This window comes from Lolium rigidum, chromosome 2, assembly GCF_022539505.1.
Source record: "Lolium rigidum isolate FL_2022 chromosome 2, APGP_CSIRO_Lrig_0.1, whole genome shotgun sequence".
Taxonomy (NCBI): Eukaryota; Viridiplantae; Streptophyta; class Magnoliopsida; order Poales; family Poaceae; genus Lolium; species Lolium rigidum.
In genome coordinates this window covers 109,759,732-109,784,555 of record NC_061509.1, presented here as the reverse complement: position 1 = coordinate 109,784,555, position 24,824 = coordinate 109,759,732, and the positions used below count along the sequence as shown (strand labels likewise).

The following is a 24,824-nucleotide window of genomic DNA, read 5'->3' as shown; positions in this document are numbered from 1 at the left end:
CTCTTCCTATATACGGGTCTCATCATTAGCGATAGTAGTTTCTCTAGTGCGTTGGTCCTTTGGGCCTTTACCATGATGATTTTCTGTTGTCTAATACAACAAGATCTACCACGAAAAACTTTGCATGGCTTTGGTGATGGAGGAGCGACATCGGTGATGCTTTTTTCGGCTTGCTTATAGTCGTCATTAGGTGGTTGAAGGACCTACTCTGATGATTCTTAATAGATTGGTGAGCCTTTCCACACAAAAAAACTAGTAGTGAGAGGAAGCGTGACCACAAACTAGCCCCCTTTTTATTCCAAAGGACGATATGCTTCTCAGTGTAACACGTGACCCTCAATTAGGTTCTCCCTCAGGCCTCCTCCGTCATTATCCCACTACTCTGATGGTCGTCCTTAGCGTCGAGGGACGGGATGCCGATAGATCTAAATCCTATCGTAGAGATGCGTCATAACTTTATTGGTTTTTTTGCCATGATAAAGGTGTCCAAGTTGGAAGGGAGTCATTGTTAGTCAATAAGGTCCCTCTAATATTACTGACCCTCTAGAGGCCTATGATACGCCGATGCGAGATTAGGGAAGCGATCCGGTAGCCGCGCTTGCCAGATCTTGAGGCTCGTTGTACATAAGGTCTATGTCATCTAGTCTTTCCACTCTTTCGATAGGTGGTGGTGGCATCACCGGTAAGTTTTATGGTTTGAGGTGTTTTGGTAGGGTGGTCGTATGGATATAGATATGTTGGATCTAGTGGTGAACGAGCGCTATAGTTGGCCTATTGTTGGGTTATGCACCGATGTTTACCCTTCTTCGTTGCTTTGACAATGGGGGAGAACGATGGGGTTCAATACCAAAGAGTGTGGGGTGCATGATGCTTTATAGATAACCTTTTATAGATTCTCAAAGTTGCCCCTCTAATCCTTTGTGTGCTTGGAGCTCGCACGATGTTACTGGAGCTTTTTTCATGGTTCCTTCTTCTCCGAAAATTGTTTACCAATAGTGAGGGGAAACAACACAAAGCAACTAGTCAAACTTATAAGGGAAATACAATCACACTGCAACATAGAGATTTGTTGACGACGTTAAGTGATCAACACCTACTTCGCACTACATGACTACAAGTACTTCTTCCTATATATTCTATCAAAAATATTATATCCCGCTGATGCGCGAGGCTCCCAGATACGAGTCGAGACAAAGGGAAACAAGAGAGAGTTTCAGAGTTCAGTTCATTTTCTGGGCGATCCTTCCCGTGACTGAGCAATTCTTGTACAGTAGCACATCTTTTTTTTTTTTGGAGCAATTCTGTAGCATATCTAAAATGCCTCTTGCTTTTTTTTTTATCAGGGCCACTTTTCATGTCCAGCAGGCCCAAGGCCCATGTGTACTGTCCTAGTACACTGAAGGTCTCTTCAGCGTCGGCGGCGGAGAGGGACCGGGCGCAGACGGCGGCGGCAAGCGCGCCAGGCAGCTGCGTGCGGTATTCTCCGATTCGGCCGCTGCGGATGACCCGACGCCCTGAATCCCTATTCCCCACCCCCTCCACACTGCAGGTAGCAATCAAAAACCACCTCCTCTCCTGTCCAATTGTTGACAGTGTAGTACTTGTACTCCTGCTTTCGTACAGCCGCCGCGATTCCTCCTGCTCATCGACCTCCTCGAACGGCTCCTCAAAGGTGCGCGAGTAGGCCATGGCTGTCGTGGCGGATTAGTTAGAAGCGGAACAAGTGGAGACTGGAGAGTTCCGATGAAATGCTTTAGTCAATTTGTTGATTTCTGTTTCGGTTGGTCCGATGAAATGCTTTAGTCAATTTGTTGATTTCTGTCTCGGTTGCAGAGGATTGCGTTCAGGAAGCAAATGAGAGAGAGAATGTGTGTGTGTATTGATATCAACCGAACCGACAGCCTGGTCTACACCGCCTGCCCATCGGTGGCAGTCGCGCCTGATTCTAAATATGGATGCAATGCTCCATGTACCAACAGGTCAAGTTTTGAGAAAATCAGTTTAGTGAACCAAAAACATACTCCCTCCGTCCCAAAATATAAGGCGTCTAAGGATTAGTTAAAAGTCAATGTTTTTAAGTTTGACAAAGTTTATACACAAAAATATAAATATTTACAATACTAAATCATTATCAATAGATTCACCCTAAAGTATATTTTCTTAATATGTCAATTTGATATTGTAGATGTAAATATTTTTTTCTAAATATTTGGTCAAAGTTTGTAAGGTTTGACTTTTGACCAATCCTTAGACGCCTTACATTTTGGGACGGGTATTTTGTTTTACTGAGATACATAGTTAAGATGTTGATATACTCTCACTTCAGTCTTTGCATTCTTAGCCAGATCCTGTTCTCTCTCGCTTTCTTCTTCCTCCATTGAAACTGGATTTACAGCGATAGGTCAGAAATTGTTGTGTCAAATCCAAGCTTAGGCTATTTAAGTCTTGCAATATTGTATTGCTCTTTTATTTTGTACCTACCTAACATTAACTGCAGATCATGGTTATTGTTTTGGGGGTTTGAGCGTCTTCTTGCTTCTCGTTAGTTGCAATATAAAAACCAAATCCTTTTCCCTGTATGGACTTGGGTATAAGTAAAACTTGAAATTTACTTTTCCGGGAACTTATTTATTTGTTGTTCCAGTAGCATGTTTTTCAACATAGGAGACGATGCAATATAAAAACTAAATCATTTTCCATGTTTGGTTCTTTTGTTTACCCCATGCATTTTCGCGCATGTGCTTTGGTAGCATAGTACTGAATTTGAAATCTGAATGGAATTGAAATTTTAGGTGGGTAGCTCAACTAAACTATGCTTGCACTGGCTCGTTGCTGCATCCAGGATTTCCCTGAGATCTAATTTCAGGAAATGGTTGGTTGCAGGACTTTTTTTTTATCCTACGGCTATTTATTTGAATGTTTTCACGTATTGCTGATTCTCAGTCAGGTAGTAAAATGATCCATGAGATCCAAAATCGTTCTAGCTTATGGTGGAAGCTCTAATCATAAGATATACATGCGTGCTAAGTGTTTCAGGAAATGGTTGGTTGCAGGACTCTTTTTTTCCTACAGCTATTTATTTGAATGTTTTCAGGTATTGCTGATTCACAGTCAGGTAGTAAAACGATCCATGAGATCCAAAATCGTTCTAGCTTATGGTGGCAACTCTAATCATAAGATATACATGCGTACTAATTTTTTTGGGTTCATCGACACATTTATGTTGTAGTAATTAGTTTCAATTTTCTGATGATGGCCTATACTAAACTGTAGAAGCACATGCTATTCAATTAGTGTAACAATATCATTGCCAATGAGCATACTTGTATCATAATATATTTATATCTGTGATTGAGAATTCGTACTTCAGAAATTTTATGAATGGATCATATCAATCCACATAGCGTTTCATCTTAAAATTTTATTATTCAGACTGTTATTAACTTGTTATTAATGTATGCCATGCACCTTTCTGTTCAGATTACTATTGTTGCTCTGAAATAGGACAATCCTATAGTATTTAATGGTCACCCAAATTTTGCTGCCAATAGTTCTTGCCTATGATTCCAGGAAGAAGAGAATGTGGATAGCATATAACACGTAAAGTCAGTGATTTTAGCATTCTGTCAGTGTCAGAAAATAAGTAGAGACACTGCTAATGGGAGCATGTGTGTTGTTAGGAATTGCATTAGCGGTTCAGTTTGGTAATGTCAGTTCATATATTCCTTCAATTTCCCTTCCAGCTTGCCATGCTATGTAAGACAGCCTCATAAATACGTAGTTATATAGCGATGCCATCTATGTACTGCAGTTCAGTTTGTTCGTGCAGATATTAACTACTTACCGCATCCAGGCCCAGGATTTGAGTACCGGTGTGGAAGGTGGAGCTGGCCAACGAACCACTCCCCGCGGGCTGAAGTTTCTTCGTTGGCTATTGGATTATAAAATTATCTTTTCAGCTTGTTGTTGGAACGGTTCCACGTTTTCCTTGGTCAGATTCCTAGCATTTAAAGGAATTCGTAATATTGTGTTGTTCATGTCCTGACTCAAGTATTGTCAAATAATCACACCTCAAGATCAAATAGAAGTAGAAACCATAAGCTTCAGGCAAGATTGGTATGTATGTAGCCTTTATTTCTGGAATGACATTGACATTCTGTCTTATTTTTATGCCTGCATTTTCTCAAAGTTCTCTGTCCAAACTCATGTGTGTGTTGGTTGTGTCTCTTTTGGTCGCCTGTTAATGCATGGTGTCGGGCCATAACAGAACTATTAGGTAAACCCCCTTTCTTACTTATGTAGTACTGCTTCCTACTCTTACAGGTCTCATTTCTCTTGGCACGGGTGTAGGTCCTTCAATATTCCTTAGTTTACCTTTGCCAACAAATCTCAATCATGTATAAATATGATTGTTTTATCTGGCGTAATGATTTTCTGTTATTTCTACACCATGGTGTGTTCTTTAAATAACTTATGAATGATCTCATGATTTTAAGGTTCCAGTGTTCTCCATATTATGAGGGGATTCTGCTCATTGCGTGGTGCAAGATTGCGTTGTTATGGGGAAGGGCAAATCTTCAAGGGATCAACACTTTGCAAGTAACATGTGGTCTCTCTAGCGCCTTGACATATGCTAAGGTGATTAGACTTACTCTCGTGATGCCACCGCACAACGTCAACTCCAGCTGGCCTCCTTCTAGGTTTCCTACGCCCTCACTGGTCTATGGTCAATTTTGTTTCGTGTCTTCTACGAATTTCGATTCTATTGTAATCCACTACCACATTATGAGGTTTATGATGTTTGAAGAAAAGCTTAGTATGGCAAAGTAGCTTCCCAAGATGAAAACCAGACCTTTCCGTGCCCGATGGTATGCCAGAATTTTCCTTCCCTTTTATGGCATTCCTCTTCCAATATACTCCATCCGTTTTAAAATAAGTGTCACTACTTTGTCTAGATTTGAACGTACATAGTGTTTTAGTTTGCATATACATGTGAATCTACATAAATCCGCGACATTTATTTTCGAAGAGAGGTAGTATTTGCTAATTTCCATATATTTGTATTTAACTTATTTATGTATACTTCTATGGATCATGTGTTGTTACTTGGCACTGGCAAATGGAAAAAAGGCAAGTGTCCCCAAAAACAATAGAATATTTAAATTATTTGTGCGTTAAGTCATAGATTGTTAACTTCATTTTTTTGGGTACATTCTGATATTGGCAACTATGTGGCACATTGCCACTAAACACAATTAAGGGAGAAATTAGGCGGCTTTTAATATAATCAACATTCAAGTTTTTTGCATATTTGATATTTAATGCCTCTTATAGGATTTTGTCTTCACCTTTCCTGATACCAAAACTCTCGTCATCCTGTTGTAGGCATCTGAAAGTTCTGAGGGGATGATGTGCGATCATCGACTACCCCGGTTTGGTCACTACGTCATGCTGCTCCCAGAGATATTAACTCACCTGCGCTCTGTCATGAGGACAAGGACATATGAGGTTACACGTGCAATCTTGTCATGTGTGTAAAGATACAAAGTCCCTGATGATTTGTAGTTTTTCTGGTTCTTGAATTACAAAGAGGGTTTCCTTTTCCCAGCCCTGCTGCACGAGGCTACACGTGCAATCTTGAGAAAAAATCACATCCCATGGCTCAAAGTTCATAACATCGAGTTCTCTAAGCATGAAGATAAATGTGTTCTTAACCGATTTGGTGTTAGGATGTGGACCTGCCTATGGTGTTCCAGGATTTCAACTGCAATTAACAGCTTGCCTTGCAAATATTTGGGGTTACCACTAGGTTTTCGGAAGCCTAGGCGTGTCGAGGTGCAGCCTATCATTGACAGGCTTGCATCCAAATCCAAAGGCTGGATTGCAAGGTTGTTGGCTAAGCCAGGGCGTCTGGCCCTAATCAACTCAGTGTTATCTTCGACTACAACCTATTCCTTGACCATGTTTGCTGCTAACCCTTGGGCTGTGAAGAAGATGAACAAGATCTGCGGAGATTTCCTTTGGGACATCGAGGAAGGAGTCAATGGTGGAGGCAAATGCATGGTGAGCTCGAAGCAGATTTGCAGCCCAAAAATTGTTGGAGGTCTCGGTATCATGGATATGGTGGCATTTAATTAGTAGAGCTCTGAGACTTCGCTGGCTATGGTTCCAATGGAAAGGAACGGCCTTGGTTTGGCACCACACTGAGGTGCCCTATGACCTTGTTGACAAGCAGCTATTATCTGCCTGCACCCAAATTCAGCTTGGCAATGGTGAAAAATTCAAGTTAGACAGATGGATATGCATATGCACCCCAATGCCTCTCACATCTCCTGTTCTACTTGGCCTGGAGGAAAACTTGTTGGTAAAGGAGACACTCAGGGAAACATATGGATGAAAGGCTCAGAGATAGTTTCTTCAGTTGAGGAGATGGACCAATTCTTTGTCTTGTGGCAGAAAACTCAGAGTGTTGATCTCTCGGATACCCCTGATTCCATATGTTGGTCGCTCACTTAGGACTGCTGCTACATAGCAAAGTCGACGTACGAGTTCCAATTCAAAGCTAAGCCAAGCTCCCTCTGCCTCACTTGAACCAAGTTTGGAAGGTTAGAACTGAGCCAAAAATCAACTTCCATTGCTGGCTGTTGGTGCAAGATAGGCTTTGGACCGCAGACAGATTGCAACGTCGGGCTAATCTGCCCAAGATCTGTGTCCTCTTTGCGATCAGGTGTCAGAGTCGGCAGCTCACATCACCATCGTCTGCCCTTTTGCGAGAGAAGTTTGGCATGTGCTTTCCAGTGACCATCCTCTGCCTGACAACATCGGCACCTCATCTACCTCCATTCGGTCTTGGTGGAGCAGGCAGCTCATCTGTCTTGTACAGTTTTTCCCTACTGAAATGAAATGGCAGAGCTCCTGCCTTTAACTGCAGAAAGGAACACGTGCAATCTTTCTCCCCCTCTTATTGCATCGCCTACCGTGCACATTGTGATTAGCCTTTGTTTCCAAAAGAATCTGGAAATTCTTCTCTTCGATTTGCCCTTAACCACGTAATCACACACCTCTTTTTAAAATCTGAAGTACACTGAGTTCCAGTTATGAAGGTTCGACTAAATCTGCTGGCACATCAAGGTTTGCATCTCTTGGCAGATCAGTCGACGACATTACATTGTCACTCTGCGTCGCCATAGAACCTAAGAGCATCTCCAGTGGATTGACACATTTCGGTCGTTAAAAGTGACCGCACACGTCCGTTTGGGTCAGGCCGCACACGCGGAATTGTCCTTCGGGGCACGACGCATTTCAGTGTTTTCACAATTTTTTATTTATAAAATAATTTACATAGCGCTATAAATAAAAACATGAAAATATAAAAATGCTAGCTAAAACCCTAACCTTAGCCTATTCCTCGCGGTGGGCGTTCGATGATGTCCGGGATTGCCCATGCCAGTTGGGAAAAGGTGGAGCAAATGCCGATGCGACCGAGGTGGAGCGGCCACTGGTGCCCACAAGGTATAGGCGGTGGAGGAGGCGGCACCGAGTGCCTCTTCCTCCGACAGGCCTGCCGGTATGAGCTCGACAGCGTATCGGGGCATCGGCAGCTAGGGCATCTATGATATGAGGATGCCTAGCCTCGTCGCCTCATCCTCGGTCAGCTCCTCTGGTAGCTCGATTTGCCCGCCCTCTTGTTGTGCCATTTGGATCGCGTGGAAGACGCTCGCGATGAAGTCGTCGGAGCCGTCCCGCGTCGAAGGGGTTGGAAACAGCGGCGTACGCGGCCACCACGACTGTGGTGGCGGGCCAGAGTTGAAGTCCTTGTCACCGAGGAACACCGCCTTTCGCCGCTTGTCGAGCACCATGTGTCGATGGTGGTAGTTGTCCCACAAGGGGGAGTCGACGGCGAAGCCGGGGTTGCGGTGGAGGTCTGGCTGGAGAATGGCGCATCTGTGATGGATCTCTATGTCCCGCTCATGGCCGGAATGTGGCACCGGCGGGATGGGCACCCACGACTTGCTGAGGAGCCACCCACTCAGCAGGTACATGTCGTTCCAGCCTTCGCACGACATCCAGTTCTCGTAGAACATCTGGGCGATGGAGGAAAGAAGGGGTACCCTCATCCCCGATTTCTCCTCCTTCGCTGCCTGGGACGATTTGCCTCGTGGTCGGTCCCCTTCTTGCCCATGGTGTTGCGGTGTCGCGTTGTGGTTGTCGGTTTGTTTGAGTGCAAGTGTGATCAGGAAGGTGTGGGCGATGGGAGGATGTTGCATGTGCCCTTTTAAGGACGGGTGTGGGACACGAAAGCACGTGCCATTGGTGGCGGCGCAGAAGGCTAGCCGCCACCCACCAGAACGTGACGCGACCTTTAAAGACGAGGCTCCATTAATGGCGAAGGCGGTGGCACACATAGTCGCGGAAGCGATATGACCGAAGCGACGCGACCTCACGCCCCTGCTAGGCGGGCCCGTGGTGACAGGGTGCGGACACGCGCTGCGTTCGCGATGCTTCCGTGGCGGAAAATTGGGCCGCATTTACATCCCCGTGAACAGCTCGATCAGTTTACGTAGGACCGCTGAGTAGAGTGCATACCTATTTTTCAACCTTGCGAGCGTCTGTTTACCTCAGGCCGCTAGAGATGGCTTAATCCATCCAGCAGCATATGTCATGGTCTGTTACACACACGATGATGGAAAGAGATAGGATACTCAGTGAAGCGTAGCTGCAATTGACTTTTGATTTCTCTGAAATATTGCCCAAAGCAGGACGCTCGAGGCTTGCGCACACACCACACGCAACCAAGATGTCATAATTCTCTTACCTCAAAAAAAAATGTCATAATTCTCTGAACAAAATCACAATGACCTCCTGTCCTAGTCCACCGATGATATCACGACAAAAGCAAGCAAGATAAAATAATCACCATGTGCTACCACATCGTTCACACTGAAAGAAGAAGACAAAAAGGCATAACTACAATGGAATCTCAATGTGAAGGTGGAAAGTGGAAACATAAAACAGTCCCTCTCGCCCACCTCAGGCTTGAACAACAAAAATAGTTCCCATCCCAGTTCCTTTCAACCTTTTTGTATAATTAATACCGTGATATATTTATAGTAGCGAATAATACGTGGTAGATATATATAAGCTGTTTTCAGCGATTACAAAATAAAATCTAAAATAAACAAGCAAATTTTCGAGGTCTTCAAACTCTTTCATTCTTATATTATTTTTACTCACACGTATGGGCGTGGGTATTTCCTTCACCGTCCGTTTTACTTTGAGATTCGGATAAAAGAAGACGAGAGTTGCTTTTCCGAGCTGGAATCCCGAGGAATAAATCAACTTCTTCTATGAGACAATCTTGTACTTCTCCGAAGGCATCCTAAGAAATTTAGAATAGATACCAAATCACAAACATGTAAATACAAAAGTTCTCCCATAATTTAAATTGAGTTGCAATACATGCGTGTAACCATTAAAGTAACCAACCAACATCGGCAAGAGTATCAACACTAATGTTTAAGAAAAAATTAATCGAACAACCTAGTCGACGTCGCGGAGGAGCTGAGAGTACGAATGACCATTTCCGGGGATGCAAAAGCTGGGGCAAATATTGCGAAGATAATCCTACTCTTGACAACCATGGATTTTTCCTTCTAAATCGATCTGGCAAAGCAAGATCCAAAGGCACATACCTATAGAATACTAATCTTCCAACACAATGATTGACGCAGGAAAGAGATCTCATCGTCGAACGAAGGCCGAAGATCACTTATTATAGATGATCCATCGCCATTAACGTCGATGGCACATAACAAAGACTACCAAAGGCGTAACCTAATCTATTGAAGTTTCATTAAAATTTTCACTCATAGATTGGGTTTCCCACCCTCCGCCGCATGCGAGACCGAACGGAAGAGGGGTGACCGATGTATGGAGGAGGTTGAGGTGGAGGTGGCTGCTAGGATTTCTCTGTGCGTGTGAGAGAGAAAGTAATCCTAGTTGCCGATCTTGCATACTCCTTCCATCCTAGAATGTAGGGACGCTTTTTTCGCACGGTCTTTGAAGCACAACTTTATAACCACTAATATATGATGGATTCAGCATTCGTCTTATAAATCTCTTTCATTTCATATATGCTTTATTTTTTTAGAGATATTATAAATACAAATGGTAGTCAAAGTTATAAGTTGTTAACCCCCGAATTCTAATAAATGCCAGGGCACTGTGTTGCCTTACACGGTGACCACGTCTTAGGCTCGTCCGATTTCCATCTAATGGTGTTTAATAAGCGGTGGGGTGAGTGGTGGAAAGCGTGCACGTGGCCAGGCTGTAATCGAACAAATCGTGGTCTTCGCTGTTCGTTCTCACCACTCCCCTCCATATCCGATCTTCAACGGCGGCGAAAGATTGGCCGCCCACGAATCGAGCCCCCTCCTCCGGCGCGTGCTGGCGGCGGATGCGTCCGTGGTCCGTCTCCCATCTGATGGCGCTCACCTCTCCCTCCCTTCTCGCCGCAGCCCCGACCCTCATCCGGCCGCCGCTTTGCCACGCGCATGTGCGCCGCCGCCCCCGTCTCACCTCTCCCTCCCTTCTCGCCGCCGCCGCCGCCCCCGCTCGAGCCTGCCATGGCCGTGTGGCCCAGCACGGACTCGAGCCACACGCACAGCACCGAGCCCCCTAGCCCCATAATCCTTTTCCCTGGCCGCGGTAAGGCGCCACCGCCGTTCGCCATCTTCGGCCTGAGCTCCGGCTACCACAACGACCATCGTGATTATGGGTGCTTTTCCCCTAAATTCCAGCACATCTCTAGTTCCTCCACTTCTACATCCAGTAATCCCGAATGATGTATTCTACTGGTAATTTTTAGAGCTGGGATGTATTTTATGATCTTTTTTTACATCCAGAATAATGACAGTTGTGGATGTATTTTTCCCCTTTTTCTACATCTATGATCTCTTTTCTTCCTTTTTCTACATCTAGGATATTGAAAATAGTATGTATCTCCAGATTTGGATGTAATAATAATAAGTTCGTCGAGACCTAGATGTAATTTTTTAATTATTTTACATCCACCGTTACTGTTTTTACAGAAAAAGAAGGTGGTGGATATGCATTGGTTTTCAGTTTTTTTTTGTCTAGATTTGTTGTCCACAGATGTGGGTGTATTGAGAAGGTGCGAGTGTGCGACACTGGAGAATCGCAATGGAGCACGGGAAAAGGAAGGCACGACGCGGGCGGATTAGTTTCCATTTTTGGAACGTGCGAGCTGTCGGGATTATTTTTTTCTATATTTGGGTGGGACACTCCCTAAGACTAACCAGTGCTAGGGCACTATGTAGCAATGCCCTTGTTAACCAACGAAATTTTAAGAGTAGGTGGTGTTATACATCTCTACCTTGCACACTGTGATTACCATTTTAAAAGGGGTAAAAAAAATTAGTACCTCGCTTATGGCACATTAGTTGCAACGGACTCTCAGGCTAGAGGTTTATCCTTCTTTTCAAAAAAGAAAAGAGAACTAACAGAAAGTTGCAATCCTATCTGGACAAACCAAGGCAATCAGACACTTGACGCAACCAATAAGGGCATGTACAGTGCTGGAGAAGGCTGCCTTCTCTTGTGCCTTCCACGTCAGCAAGATGAGGCAAGAGAAGACCTAGAAAACATGTCGTACAATGCTTGTCCCTTAGCTTTAATCTCTAGCGCTAAAATCTTGCAAAAACGTAGGGATCAACAATAAATAGCATCATTATAGACTGCTGTGTTGCAAACGCTACGTATAGTCCATCAAATACAAATATTTGTCGCTGGATCAATAGACGTAGATATATATTAGCCTACATTTAGCCTAAATTTGTGACAAGTATTTTTTAGGGCCAATGGAAGTAATAAAAAAGGTTGATCAATAAGTCATGGCAAAGATGAATTTAATCATATCTTCACTCTTATATAAAAGGTACAAATGAGAATTGTATAGTATATAAAAGGTATACATAATAGTCGTGTATTAAAATTGACTCAAAGTAATGAAAACAAATATTATTGCTCGCCAAATCGATCCCGAGATATTCTCGACTAAATCTGATTTTAGCTGAATATGTGTCTCTCGATCACGAATTGTGGCGCTTCTCCGCAAGACATCTTCGAACACGGGGTGAGCACCCTGCATAACTTCGGGAGGTAGAACAGATGATATTTGTGGGTTGCGATTCAGGTCTAAGGGAACGTTAAATGGTTTCCGTTCATCCTCAACTATCATATTATGAAGTACGACACATGCTTGCATTATAGATCCAATGGCTGCACGTTTCCAAAATTTGGCCGGACGATTGACAATGCTAAAACGAGATTGGAGTGCAGCAAAAGCCCGCTCGACATCCTTCCTTGCCCCTTCTTGAAGCTTTGCAAACAATTTGTTCTTGTCATTCTGAGGAAGCGGTATTGACTTCGTTTGCCTTTTCGAGTGTTGTCGGAGGTGTTGCTATTGTACTCAGCTGTCACAGCATCCCAATACTGGTCATTCTTCTTGTAGTTTCCACTTATAGCATCATTTGAGTTGCTCAGCCAAGCACCCATCTACATTGCAGAATGAAACATTTGTTAATCATTGACATATGTACATATCCAGCCATATGGAGTAAGGAATGCAAGAAATTGAGAAGCTTACCAATCTTTCATCCTCCTTTGTTGTCCATGTCATTCGTTTTTTATTGCTAGATTCTCCATCATCACCATCTTCAAGATTAATACTTCTAGAATGTGTACGTTTATTGGATGCTCCCCTTTTGATCTTTTTGGTAGCAGATGGCTGGGTTACTGGTAATGGAGTATGCTGTGAAGAACTCGCAACAAAATTGTAGTTCTGTGGCATGTCTGGGCGGCTAGGAATTTGATGTGGAAAAGAGAAACTAGCAGGAGTTCGTAAAAGGTTTACATAACCTCCTGCTGGGTGAACATCATTTACCCTACACAAGGATAAACACTCAGGCATTAAATAATAGGACAGAGATTAAATACCACCAGGCTACTGCAACGTGGTATGTTAACAGGAAAGAAGCCAGCCCCAGTTTCAAGGTTATATGATGATCATTTGAATAATTCCAACGCTGGCAATTTCTGATAAAATCACATACATAATCTTGCTGATACAAACAAGCATTTAATTATAACTTTATGAGCAACCAGCACACAAAGCTTGATGATTTGAACTCTATAATCAGGGACGCCAGTATAAATGTATAATTGCAAAGCACAAGACTAAAACCTTCAGACTTGTCTGCCTTGCTAAATTAATCTATACACGTACTGTGAAATGGAGACTCCTACTGTACTTGTTCGCATTCAAGCTGAGGTTCACTCCTCTTAATTTAATTATCATATGTATTAGGCTAAATCACCAGCAGTACTGCGTCCTTCAGATCCACGATTACTACATGATTGCTACCACCGTACTCTGCAAGCTATCTACTTAATCGACCATACAGCACACTTGCCATTAGCACAATAAATATGAACTACACAAACACACATGTCATTATCCTCTCAAAAAAATCAGAGATCAGATCAACAATGGCTGTACAGAAGGCTTCAAAAATTATAGAAAAATGAGACTGCAGACCGCATCATTTATCATTCAGTTACCAACAGAATTAGCTGGGCAGTGCATCACGAAATCAACCAGCATAATCAAGAGATAAGAAACGATCTACAAATCGAGTATAAAGGAGAACGTGAGGCTTACCAATCTGCTGGAGAAGAACGATTGGGGCTACTAGCAGCTGCCCCATCCCACCAAACATGTGAAGCGGCGCTGTTAGATCCGGCATAGTCCGGCGGTGGGGGAGCATACACAGGAATTGGTGATGAAGAAACACGACCGCGCATGACCGGAGACGAATCCGATTCGTCCCGCGCCGGCCGACGAGACATGGCCGGAGCAGCTAGTGGTGGCTGGGATGGATCAGCTTTGGCGGCGGTAGGTTTGTGTGGCTCCTCTTCCTCTGATTTTGATGTGAATAAATACCATTGAGAGAGGATTCAGCGGGGCGGGGAGAAGAAGAATTTGGCGCGCATAGAAAATATTTTCGCGCCACATGACGAGAAACAGCGCTCGGAGCAGAAGATTTGGAAAAATCGGGGATAAGGGAAAGCAACTCGTACAACGCTGTGATGTGCCTTCTCGTTCTTAACAAGAGAAGATCTCTTACGCAAGGGAAGACTTGGGCCTTTCTTGACTCCCTCTCTCCTCCACGTCAAATTGTGTCCTACGTGGAGCTATTAAGGGAAGGCTGACTCACAGCGTTGTACATGCCCTAAGTCACGATCCTGTGAACAAAATCACAAGGCTAGAAAGGTCCCTCCTGTCCTAATCCACTGAAAATATCATGCCCAATTTGACGGAAGCAAGCAAGATAAGCTAATCACCAATGTGCATCAGTAGTAGTTAAGCCGAAAGAGGAAGAAAAAAGGAATACCACAAAAGAATCACGATGTGAAGATAGAAATAGAATATACAGTTTTCTCTCGCTTTCTCTCCCACCTCAGGCTTTGACTCTACGTCCCCCAAACCCCTGAATTTTTGCTGATTAAAAGATCCAAACGCACGCGACTCCACAGCCCACACCCGCGTGCGCCGGCCGAACGCCGCCATGGCCAACCCCATCATCCCCACCAGCGGCAATGGGGAAGAGGCCACGACCAAGCTGGGTCGGCTCAACGCCGCCGTCGAGCGGTCCTGGGTGGGCCGCCGCTTCCGCCTGGCGGCTCGCGGCACGACCTTCACGACGGAGCTCCGCGCCGGCACGGCCACGTTCCTCACCATGGCGTACATCCTCGCCGTGAACGCCTCCATCCTCTCGGACTCTGGCGGGACGTGCACTGTTGACGACTGCCAGGCGCCGTCGCCGCGCTGCAAGTTCCCGCCCGTTGACCCCGGGTACGCCGCCTGCGTGTCCCGCGTGCGGCGGGATCTGATCGTCGCCACCGCCGCGTCGTCCGTGATCGGCTCCTTCATCATGGGGGCCTTCGCCAACCTGCCGCTCGCGCTCGCCCCCGGCATGGGCACCAACGCCTACTTCGCCTACACAGTCGTCGGCTTCCACGGCTCCGGCACGCTGCCGTACCGCACCGCGCTCGCCGCGGTGTTCCTCGAGGGCCTCATCTTCCTCTTCATCTCCATCGTCGGGCTGCGCTCCAAGCTCGCCCAGTTCATCCCCAAACCCGTGCGGATCTCGTCGTCCGCGGGGATCGGGCTCTTCTTGGCCTTCATTGGGTTGCAGAGCAACCAGGGCCTGGGGCTTGTTGGCTTCAGCTCGTCGACGCTTGTCACGCTCGGCGCGTGCCCGGCGTCGGAGCGCGCGTCCGTGGCACCGGTGATTACGTTCCCCAATGGTACAGTCGCACTGATGCCTGGCGGCACGGTCTCCGGCGGCATACTCTGCCTCTCCGGTCGGATGACATCCCCAACCTTCTGGCTCGCTGTTGTGGGCTTCCTAATCATCGCTTTCTGCCTCATCAAGAATGTCAAGGGCGCCATGATCTACGGCATCCTCTTCGTGACATTCATCTCCTGGCCGCGCAACACCGGCGTCACCGTGTTCCCAGACACGCCTGCCGGCGACGAGAGCTTCAGCTATTTCAGGAAGGTGTTCGATGTCCATCGCATCCAGTCTACCGCCGGCGCCCTTGACTTCAGCGGAGCCGGCAAAGGATTCTTCTGGGAGGCGCTCGTCACCTTCCTCTACGTGGACATCCTCGACACCACTGGCACGCTCTACTCGATGGCGCGGTTCGCCGGGTTCATGGACGACGCCACAGGGGAGTTCGAGGGGCAGTACTTCGCCTTCATGTCCGACGCCACGGCCATCGTGTTCGGGTCTTTGCTAGGCACCTCCCCCGTCACGGCTTTCATCGAATCGTCTACGGGGATCCGAGAGGGCGGGCGGACGGGGCTGACGGCGCTCACAGCGGCGGTGTACTTCACGGCCGCGCTCTTCGTGACACCGCTGCTGGCGTCGATCCCGCCATGGGCGGTCGGCCCGCCGCTTGTGCTGGTGGGCGTGATGATGATGCGGTCGGTGGCGGAGGTAGACTGGGTCGACATGCGGCAAGCCGTGCCGGCGTTCTTGACGCTCGCGCTCATGCCGCTCACCTACTCCATCGCCTACGGTCTCATCGGCGGCATCGGCAGCTACATGCTACTGCACTCATGGGATTGGGCGTGTGATGCCGCAACCAAACTTGGCTACCGCCGCAAGGTGGGTGCCGGCGCCGTCACCGAGATGAGTAGCAGCGGCAGTGCCGGTGGTAGCAATAGGGAGCATGTGAATGATGGGGGACATGCTTAGCAGCTTTGTGATCTTGTAGGTAGTAGTATTTCTTTTGTGCTTTTAGGATCTTCAATTTGATCGTGTTTGGATACTAGGATGTTAATATCTGTTTCCGTTAGAAATATTTTCGGCAATTTGCAACCAAATTATTACTTCCTCTTCTCCATAATAAGTGTATGGATCAGAGGAGTACTTTATTTAATGGGATTTGCCAAACTTTGTGTTGCAACTGAAGTTTGATGACATCATCTAACTAAGAACGAAGTTAGTTATCAGTCGATTGAGAAATAATCACACCCTAATTTAATATATTCAGTCATGGGGTTTGGGTTAGAAATAAAGGTATTATTCTTCATTGTTCTTTAATACTAGAAAGAAACACTTACATGCACCCCACAGCCGTCATCACCACTAAATGCACGTAATCACAAGTGTCCACCAAGATTGAGAGTCACAAAATTTCAACACCGAAAGTATCTTTAGGAATCACAAATTTTCACAAAGATATTTTCCCATAAAGTGTGATCCCTAGAGTCAGGGTATAACATCCCTCCCATCCACAAAGAACATGTCAAACAAATTGAGTTTGACTCGGAACTATGAAGAATAATACTCTATGGCACGTGAATCGAACACGATATTTCTACCTTGCACACTAGAGAGTGTGCATGTTTTGTCTGTCGATTCGTGCTTTTGCGATTCGTGCTAGAATTTTTCAATAAGTTTCGTTGTGGTTTAGAAAAAATTACATGGATTGAGGGGCAATGAAACATGGTGAAATAGTGCATGCGGGACATTTTCTCCACATGCAACCCCTACCCCAAAGGTAACATGGTCCAAATCCGTTTTTTATTTTCTTTCTACATAAAAAATATCGACCCATACCTTGTCCTTTTAGCATACAAGCGGGTGAAATCGAAATTGGTAGCACCCTACTCATCATTTGATTCTTGTCCTTTTAGCGTACAAGCGGGTGAGTTCAAAATTGCTATAAACTACTTAACATTTGGAAGTCTAAAAACTAATGCACACATCATAATTTTATTTTATTTTCACTTTTCAACGAGTTACTTCACTCATCCTACCCCCTCCCTCCTCTTACCCTAACATCGCGTGTTAACTGCTTAGTAATACGATGCGTTCTGACTTGCCACTCCATAAATCAAAGCAGCTGATGTCGACCACCAGCATGTTTCCTCCTCTACACAAAAAGAACTTTTACTCTCAATTATAAGTGAAAATAGATTTATCCATAACAACGATTAAAATGGCATTACTTATGCCAAGACTACAGTTTAGCCCACGTAGCACCCATGTCAGCCCAAAAATATTAAACAAGATGAAAATGAAAATGCATAACTGAAAGTAATAAATGCACGCAAGTACGAAATTAGGACATTGAGAACAATGAAGTGTTGTATATCAACGGGGAAGTTTGAACTTTTTGTTAATATATTGTAACATTTTAATGATGCAAGATAACACACAATTATATAAAAGCTACATCTCATGAACTAGTTTCTAAAATATATGTTACTATTGTCGAACTCATTAGTTTTATGTATTCGTGTTTCTTCATTTATTGCAAATATCTAGTTGATTTATAATTTTAAAATTTTTGCGGTTTCATGATTACTTGAAATATTCATCATTATTATTTCCTATTTATGGAATGCTTTTGTAAGGAAATGTCTTTCCATTTCCGATTCTGTCTTAATCACCGGTTTAACAATTTTATTTCATTCTTAAATTCATTTATAAATATCTTGACCATTTTTGGAGCATGTGAAGAACCAAAAATGATATGTAATAATTTGAGAATGTATATGGTGGGAGGAAATTATTGTTTATATTGGTTTCTTGATGTGTTGTATTCCCGCCGCGACAACATTTTTTACCATCATTTCATAATCATTAAATATAAGCAAACCTTGTCGAACATCTATGTGTGCAATGTTTGTAACCTAGAAGAAAAGGTACAAGTATGTGATGATTGCGGAAAAGGTGTTACCTAAGATTTATTTTGATGAAGCGAGTGGAGCAAACCTAAAAAAAACTATGTGGTTACCGGCGAACCTAGAGGTTCTACCATGTAAAGAACCTTCCCTGTTGTTTTAGATATAGCCCCTAGTTTCATGCCATGTATGGTAGTTTGCATGTTAGCCTAGACAAAATTATTTCTTATGAGAAAATCAACTCTCTGTTGTGTATTTTATGGTCTGAATGTGACTAGTTTTTCCTATTGATTTTGTGTATAACCTAGTCTAGGTCCTTTTTGAATTTCTTCCTACATCAAAAAAGATTGACCCTGATTTGATCATTCTTGGTTGCTAGTATATCATGTAGTACTAAAATGAATACCTCCATTAAAAAAGCCCCCTTGCCAGACATTTTAAAAGACTAGATTGTATTTTGAACATGTGAAGGTTTTATAACCTCACCAGGAGCAAAGGCTGACAAACACCATGATTTTTTTCCTGTTTGTTGAACATCTTTATTCATTGATTTTATTTTACTTTTTGTTAATTTTCTAAACTCTTTAGCTTTTGCTACACCGTCGTAACTTCAAGAGAAGACCACCTCTAAACATCATAAGACTGTATTCCTCCTCCACAAAGGTCTCTTTACGAGGTGCAAATTTGGGAAGAGAGGAGACAAGTGTCGCAACTTGGGTTTTTTCCCTAGCCATCGTTGTGAGCCACAGAAATAACTATTAGATCTCTATAAGAAAATATATAACTAGCGAAATGAACACAAGAACCGAAAAAATGATTCGAAGCATTTTTTCTAGCCATAAGAGTTGGTGAGCAAAAACACTCGATTTTTTTCTCCAATTGTGTGTCCGCCCTTGCATCGTGTACTGATTTTCCGGTGCGGTGGTCAACATAGGAGGTGGGTGTGTGCATGGTCAAATGAAGATTTAGATATCTCAAAGGAAGAATTGCTGGCAAGCAAGCCGACTATAATAGTTTAAGGGAACCCATCTGTCAACAACAAAAATAGTTATAGATTGGGATAAGAAACCCTTTTCTCCTCCCTTGTTGCGGCATTGGACACTTGGTCAGCTACTTTTGTTCACACGATAAGCATGGCAACATACGTGCAAGTATTTCTCACGTGGTGGTGGTCATGGACTGCTGCGCGGTTCCTTTCACACATTTTGTTTCAAGAAAGTTTTGTCTAGTTGCGAGTGGACGAGCCGTCCAGCCAGTGCCGGAGGAGCACTGCTTCTCTCTTTTCTTTTCAGCTCTCCCTACCACTCAAGTGAAGACGATCGATCAACGGCAGTGACGGCGACCTTGTTAGTTTCTTATCAATGGAGATGTGTCGATTTCAGTGGCCTTTGTAGAGATGCAGAAAGTGTCCTGCAGTTCTTGATCAGTGGTGATCTTCAGGCTAAACGCGCTTACCGCCAATCTTTCCTGAATGTTTTAAAATATGCTCTTTTCTTTTATACAACAGAGCTTAAATACACTACGAAAATAATTTTGGTACTCCCTCCGACTCATATTAGTTGACTCTAGTATAGATGTACCTAGATACATTTTAATTCTAGATACGTTTAGTAATATAAATTAAAGGGAGTATCATATGTCTCTAATGATATTAGTTCTGTATTGTATAAGTCAACATTACAAACTCCTTGCAAGAAAGAAAGTTATAGTCCAACCAGTAGTATACATACTTATTATTAACAGAGGTTCGTAAGCAACTGCTAAAAAATGTCTTTAGCTCTGACGTGAGCCATCCAAAGGGAGGTGATGCGTTCACATAGTTCCGGGCAATGCAAACTATTTTCTAGGATTCCTCATCCGAATGGGTAGGTAGAACATGACTCTCTTGTCCCCATTAGTGTCCCACATTGTTCAAGATAACCATGTCTAGTTGCGGTGGCCCCGTAAACATCTTCATGGAGAGCATATTATAGACTCCACTCTTATTATAACTTTGGACCACTATGTCTGCCTGATCCTATAATATCAGGTTCATCATGTTTTGTGCCTTTTTTTTGAAGTGATGTTTTGTGCCTTTGTGGTACTCTAAATGGATCATGGTTTCTGGTGAAAGCAACTCGATAGCTTTGCAAGGATAAGGCGGCTTTAATAAGCATGAAGATGCATCTATCACTCTTCAATTTCTGTAAACAGATGACGATCTAGGATAACCCAATTTTGCCTTCCTAAGACCAAAAGGAAGGAAATGTAAGAAGAGTAAAGAGCCATGATCTTTACTTCATTTGACGGTGGATATACGTACTACCTTTTTTTTTTGCTCTGATACAACCAGTTGATAGCAATTTTGTCTCTTTTTCTTTGGAACTGTTTCGGAAATGCACTTTTGAACATGGGAACAAATGCTCCTGCTATCTAGAAAAATATTAAAAAAAAAGAATAAAAATTTGGTACGTATATGTCGACGCTATATGTGTGCACATCAAGTTTCGTGAAAAACTGACATTTTTCTACCCTGTGTAGAAAAGATAAAGAAATATGTCGTTAAAAGCTCTTTTTAAGCACCACATTTTATCTTTTTTGCACACGACACAAAAAATGTTGGTTTTCGGCGAAAGGACTTTATCAGCACATAGTATGTCGACCTATGCATCAATTTTCAGTTCAGATATTTTTGACATTTTAAACTGTGTTTAGAAGTCATTTCAAGAACCTGGAGCATATGCTCCCGGGTGCAAAAACGCCTTGACTGATTCATACAACTACATACAAGTATTTTGGGAAAACTATCATACAACTCATAGCTATAACTAAAAATAAGGAGATGTAAGAAGAGTAAAGAGTCATGATTTGTACTTCCTTTGATGGTGGATACGCGTACAACCTTAATAATGTTTTTGGAACTGATTCATACAGCTACGTACAAGTATTTTGGCAAAACTATCATACAACTCGTAGCTGTAACTCGATGGAATCATCAGCCGGACGAACTCAATCTTCCTACCACAAAAAGAACAGAAGCAAAAGAATAAAAAATTACCAGCTACCTGCACCCTCTACCTGTAGAAGGGAAGCTGAATGTGAATACCATGCGGTCATGTCCTCCACAAAAGCCTTTGCTCTTCATCAAGCCATGAGAGAGATATGAAAAGAAGAAGATCTGAAAAAATAGGAGAAGAATACTCGGTTGGGTAGAGTTGAGGTGTCTGGTGGATCTCTTTCCTCGGAGCAGGTGATTACACACTTGCAATGGATAGCGCCAGACCCTAGTTATCAGTGGGAGGTGCAGCAGGCGGAGGATAATGTTTTCAAGGTTAACTTCCCAAGTAAGAATGAGCTGGTGAGAGTGCAACACTCTGGGCGGTTCCATGTTCCTGACTCTACTATCGTTTTGTCGTTTGATTTTTGGAAGAAAGAGGTCCAGCCAGTTTGGGCTCCTGAAGATGTTTGGGTTCGGGTTTATGGTCTACCACCAATGGCACTTGATGATTACCTTTCTCTTTGGGCTTTAGGAGACGTGTTTGGCAAAACAAAAGAGGTTGATATTGGGTTTACTCGATAGCATAATGTGCTCCGTATGTTTATCACTTGTCTGAACACCACTCTCATTCCAGAGACTTGGGATCTCAAAATTAAACATGAATTTTTTTAGGCTTCGATTTGAGGTCGAGGGGGTGACACATCATACTGCTACAGATGTCACTATGTTAGAAGCTCCCAGGGATGGAGGAGATGATGATCCTCCGAAAGAAGGTCAAGATAAAGGAGTTGAGCCGGATAGGGATGCTAAAAGAACTAAGAATGTGGTAGGAAATGAGGGGGATAAGGGAGAGAAAGGTGGTTCTGTGTTGCCACCTAATAATACTGCTAGTACTTTGGGAATGATTAAATCTACAGTAAGGTATGATACTGTGTTTGATTATTCTTTTGAACGCTGTTTAAATCCTAAGAAACTCCTAAAAATTTCCAGTTCTGTTGCGGACAAGACCGGCGAGTGTATGCCGACCTTGGGGCCGTCTACTGCTTCTCCGACGATGGCTGCTGAGCCTATTTGCAGCACGGTTGGGAGCGGGTCAGCGCGGACGTCGATCACGCCAACGTTGGATGTGCATGCTGCACGCACACCGACACATGCAAAGGCGGTGCTGACACGGCAGTGTGGTGTTCCATCCGCTGCTTCGCCGGCGATGGTTGCTGAACCTGTGTGCACCGCGGTTGGGAGCGGGTCTGTGCGGTCGCTGACCTTGCCTACGTCGGGTGTGCCTGCTGCACGCACACCGACGCATGCAGAAATGGCTCGAACGCGGCAGTATGGTGGGCTGCCTGGGGAAGCTATGGCTGCGCTTGGCTCAGCCAGTGTGCCGTGTTCTGGGGGTCCCTGCCCGGCGAGTATGTGTGACGCCCAGGAACCGGTATCCTGAGGATTCCAGCGATCCCGCTGAAATCCACACGATATCGATCCAGAGACGCCCTCCGACACGACGTGCGCGACGAATCACACACGTGATGCCAGAGGAATTAACACGAGCGGTAACATTACAACATGATTACAATAGAGCCCACAAGAAACATATATTACAACAACGATTCCAACGAGAAGATAGAAATATACAACTCAAGATCCGAATCATACAGAAGATCAAATACGTCCGAGTACGGACAAGATACAAATTGGACTAAGAGTTCTGAAGATAACCGATGGCGTCCATAACCCCGCCTGAGGCCAAGCCGGAAGGGTAACCTTGCTAACGTCATCATCTTGTACCTGTCAAAGTTGGGACATCGGTTGCCGACGAAAGGGAGGGAACATAAGAGAAAAAGAAAAGGCGAGAGTAAGTACCAAGGAACAAACTCCGGCACGTACTTAGCGAGACTAGAAATGGCTATGCTCGCCGGGCGAATATATATATATATATCGCCTGGGGCTATATGGTAGGTTTAGCGGCAGGAAAACTATAACCAATAGAGACACGCTACAACATCCGTCTAATCAGAGAAGATAAGAGAGCGCATAAGGTAACAGATAAATACTACACAAACATAACCTAGCCAAATACACATATCCCCTTCAACAAAGCGAAGAGGCAATGTAAAAGGCACTCAACGGTGGACAAGTTTTATTAGGTATTGGTTGTAGTAATGCTATATTACTACGCAAGTTATTAGCAACAAATAAAAGGTGTAAGTTGTTCTATGATCAAGTCATACAATTCCAAGTCGTCCATAACCGCGGACACGGCTTATCGATAAGATTGTAACCCTGCAGGGGTGCCCAAATGTGCCCACACGCACGATCAACCCACTTACGACAGGTGGATATCACGACACGCACTCTCCTTCACTACAACAATGTCCAGGAAGCCACCTAACTAAGTTAAACCCAAATCAGAATCCGGCCGTGCTCCGAAGCGGACTCAGCTATTGCGTCAGCGTACTAGGTGATCAGTGCCCAGCAGGATGACCACTTCGCAGCGGCTCCGCAACCTACGAACATGCAAGAGACAACGGGGTACAAGGCCCCAAAAGTAACATCATATCATCTGACCACAAAGAAACAAGCTTGCACGCCCGAGAGAAACAAAGCATTCAAACTAATTGTGGCCACTGGACAAAGCTATAGATTCCGGCAGTGGTCGAGGGAAGACCCGGTAAGCATACCCACGTGTGGTTAGAGCGCTCAGTCTCGGAACAGATAACAAGAACTCGGGGTCCTAAGATATTTAGAAAACACAAGTGAGCCGTCACAAACACAAGCAGCTGACCCACCGATGTCTCCGCTAAACAATCATCAACAACTAAAGTAACCATGATTCTTCCCAACATATAACCCGATAAGTTAACAATAACGGTAACGAGATAAAACAGCACTAGCATGCACTACGACTCGCAAGGGCATACTCGATAACCAAAAAATTGCTGTAGGGGGTGCTGGTGGCAATATGGGCTGCTTGAGGTAACAAGTGGATAGGACACGTGACAAGAACGCAACTCAAGGATAGCATGAGAGAAGGCAAAATAAAATAGGTGAGCGACTCCTGCAGGGACATGAGTATAGGGGAAATGCTTGCCTGTTAAAGCTTGCCGAGGAACATCCGGAGAACTTGTCGTATCTCACAACACCACTTCGCGATCCTATCCGGGAAGAAGCAAATATTGTACAACCAACGGGTGCAAGTCTTACTACTACGGATAAAGAAGATCCAGCATGATCAAGATGATATGCATGACATGACAACGATGATGCGATGCAACTTATCCAATTTAAGCGGAGTCGAAACCCCGAACAAACAATTAAGGTTGGAGTTGCATTTCTACGGACGAAGTTAAGTGTTGATTAGCATGGCAGAACATGGCATGAGTGCGCTACATCAAAATTAAACGGAGCGGGGAAACCTAATCGGTGTTCCGAAATACTCCGCATATATGTTAGGTGAACATACATAACTATCAACGCGCGACATGATGCGAGATGCAAACAGATGAATGGATGGCATATTCATGTTCATTGGATTTTTCTGATCAATTTTCATATAAAATACTTTGC

The 24,824-nt window shown here is 44.2% G+C and overlaps 1 protein-coding gene and 1 long non-coding RNA gene across 2 annotated transcripts; both read left to right on the top strand.

Annotated features, from left to right (window-relative positions):
• The first annotated feature begins 2,254 nt into the window (after positions 1–2,254).
• On the top strand, positions 2,255–6,932 carry LOC124687086. The gene is made up of 4 exons (XR_006998082.1): positions 2,255–4,116; positions 4,268–4,276; positions 4,497–4,868; positions 5,386–6,932. It is a non-coding gene; the product is annotated as an uncharacterized LOC124687086 (long non-coding RNA).
• Positions 6,933–14,500: 7,568 nt separating this feature from the next.
• On the top strand, positions 14,501–16,544 carry LOC124687085 (adenine/guanine permease AZG1-like). Its single transcript, XM_047220931.1, has one exon. The coding sequence runs from the start codon at positions 14,649–14,651 to the stop codon at positions 16,344–16,346; it is 1,698 nt and encodes a 565-aa protein (XP_047076887.1). The 5' UTR covers positions 14,501–14,648; the 3' UTR covers positions 16,347–16,544.
• Positions 16,545–24,824: the final 8,280 nt, after the last annotated feature.

Bases quoted from the DNA above. Each gene is read 5' to 3' on its own strand.
- LOC124687085 (XM_047220931.1), top strand. From the start codon at position 14,649: ATGGCCAACCCCATCATCCCCACCAGCGGCAATGGGGAAGAGGCCACG.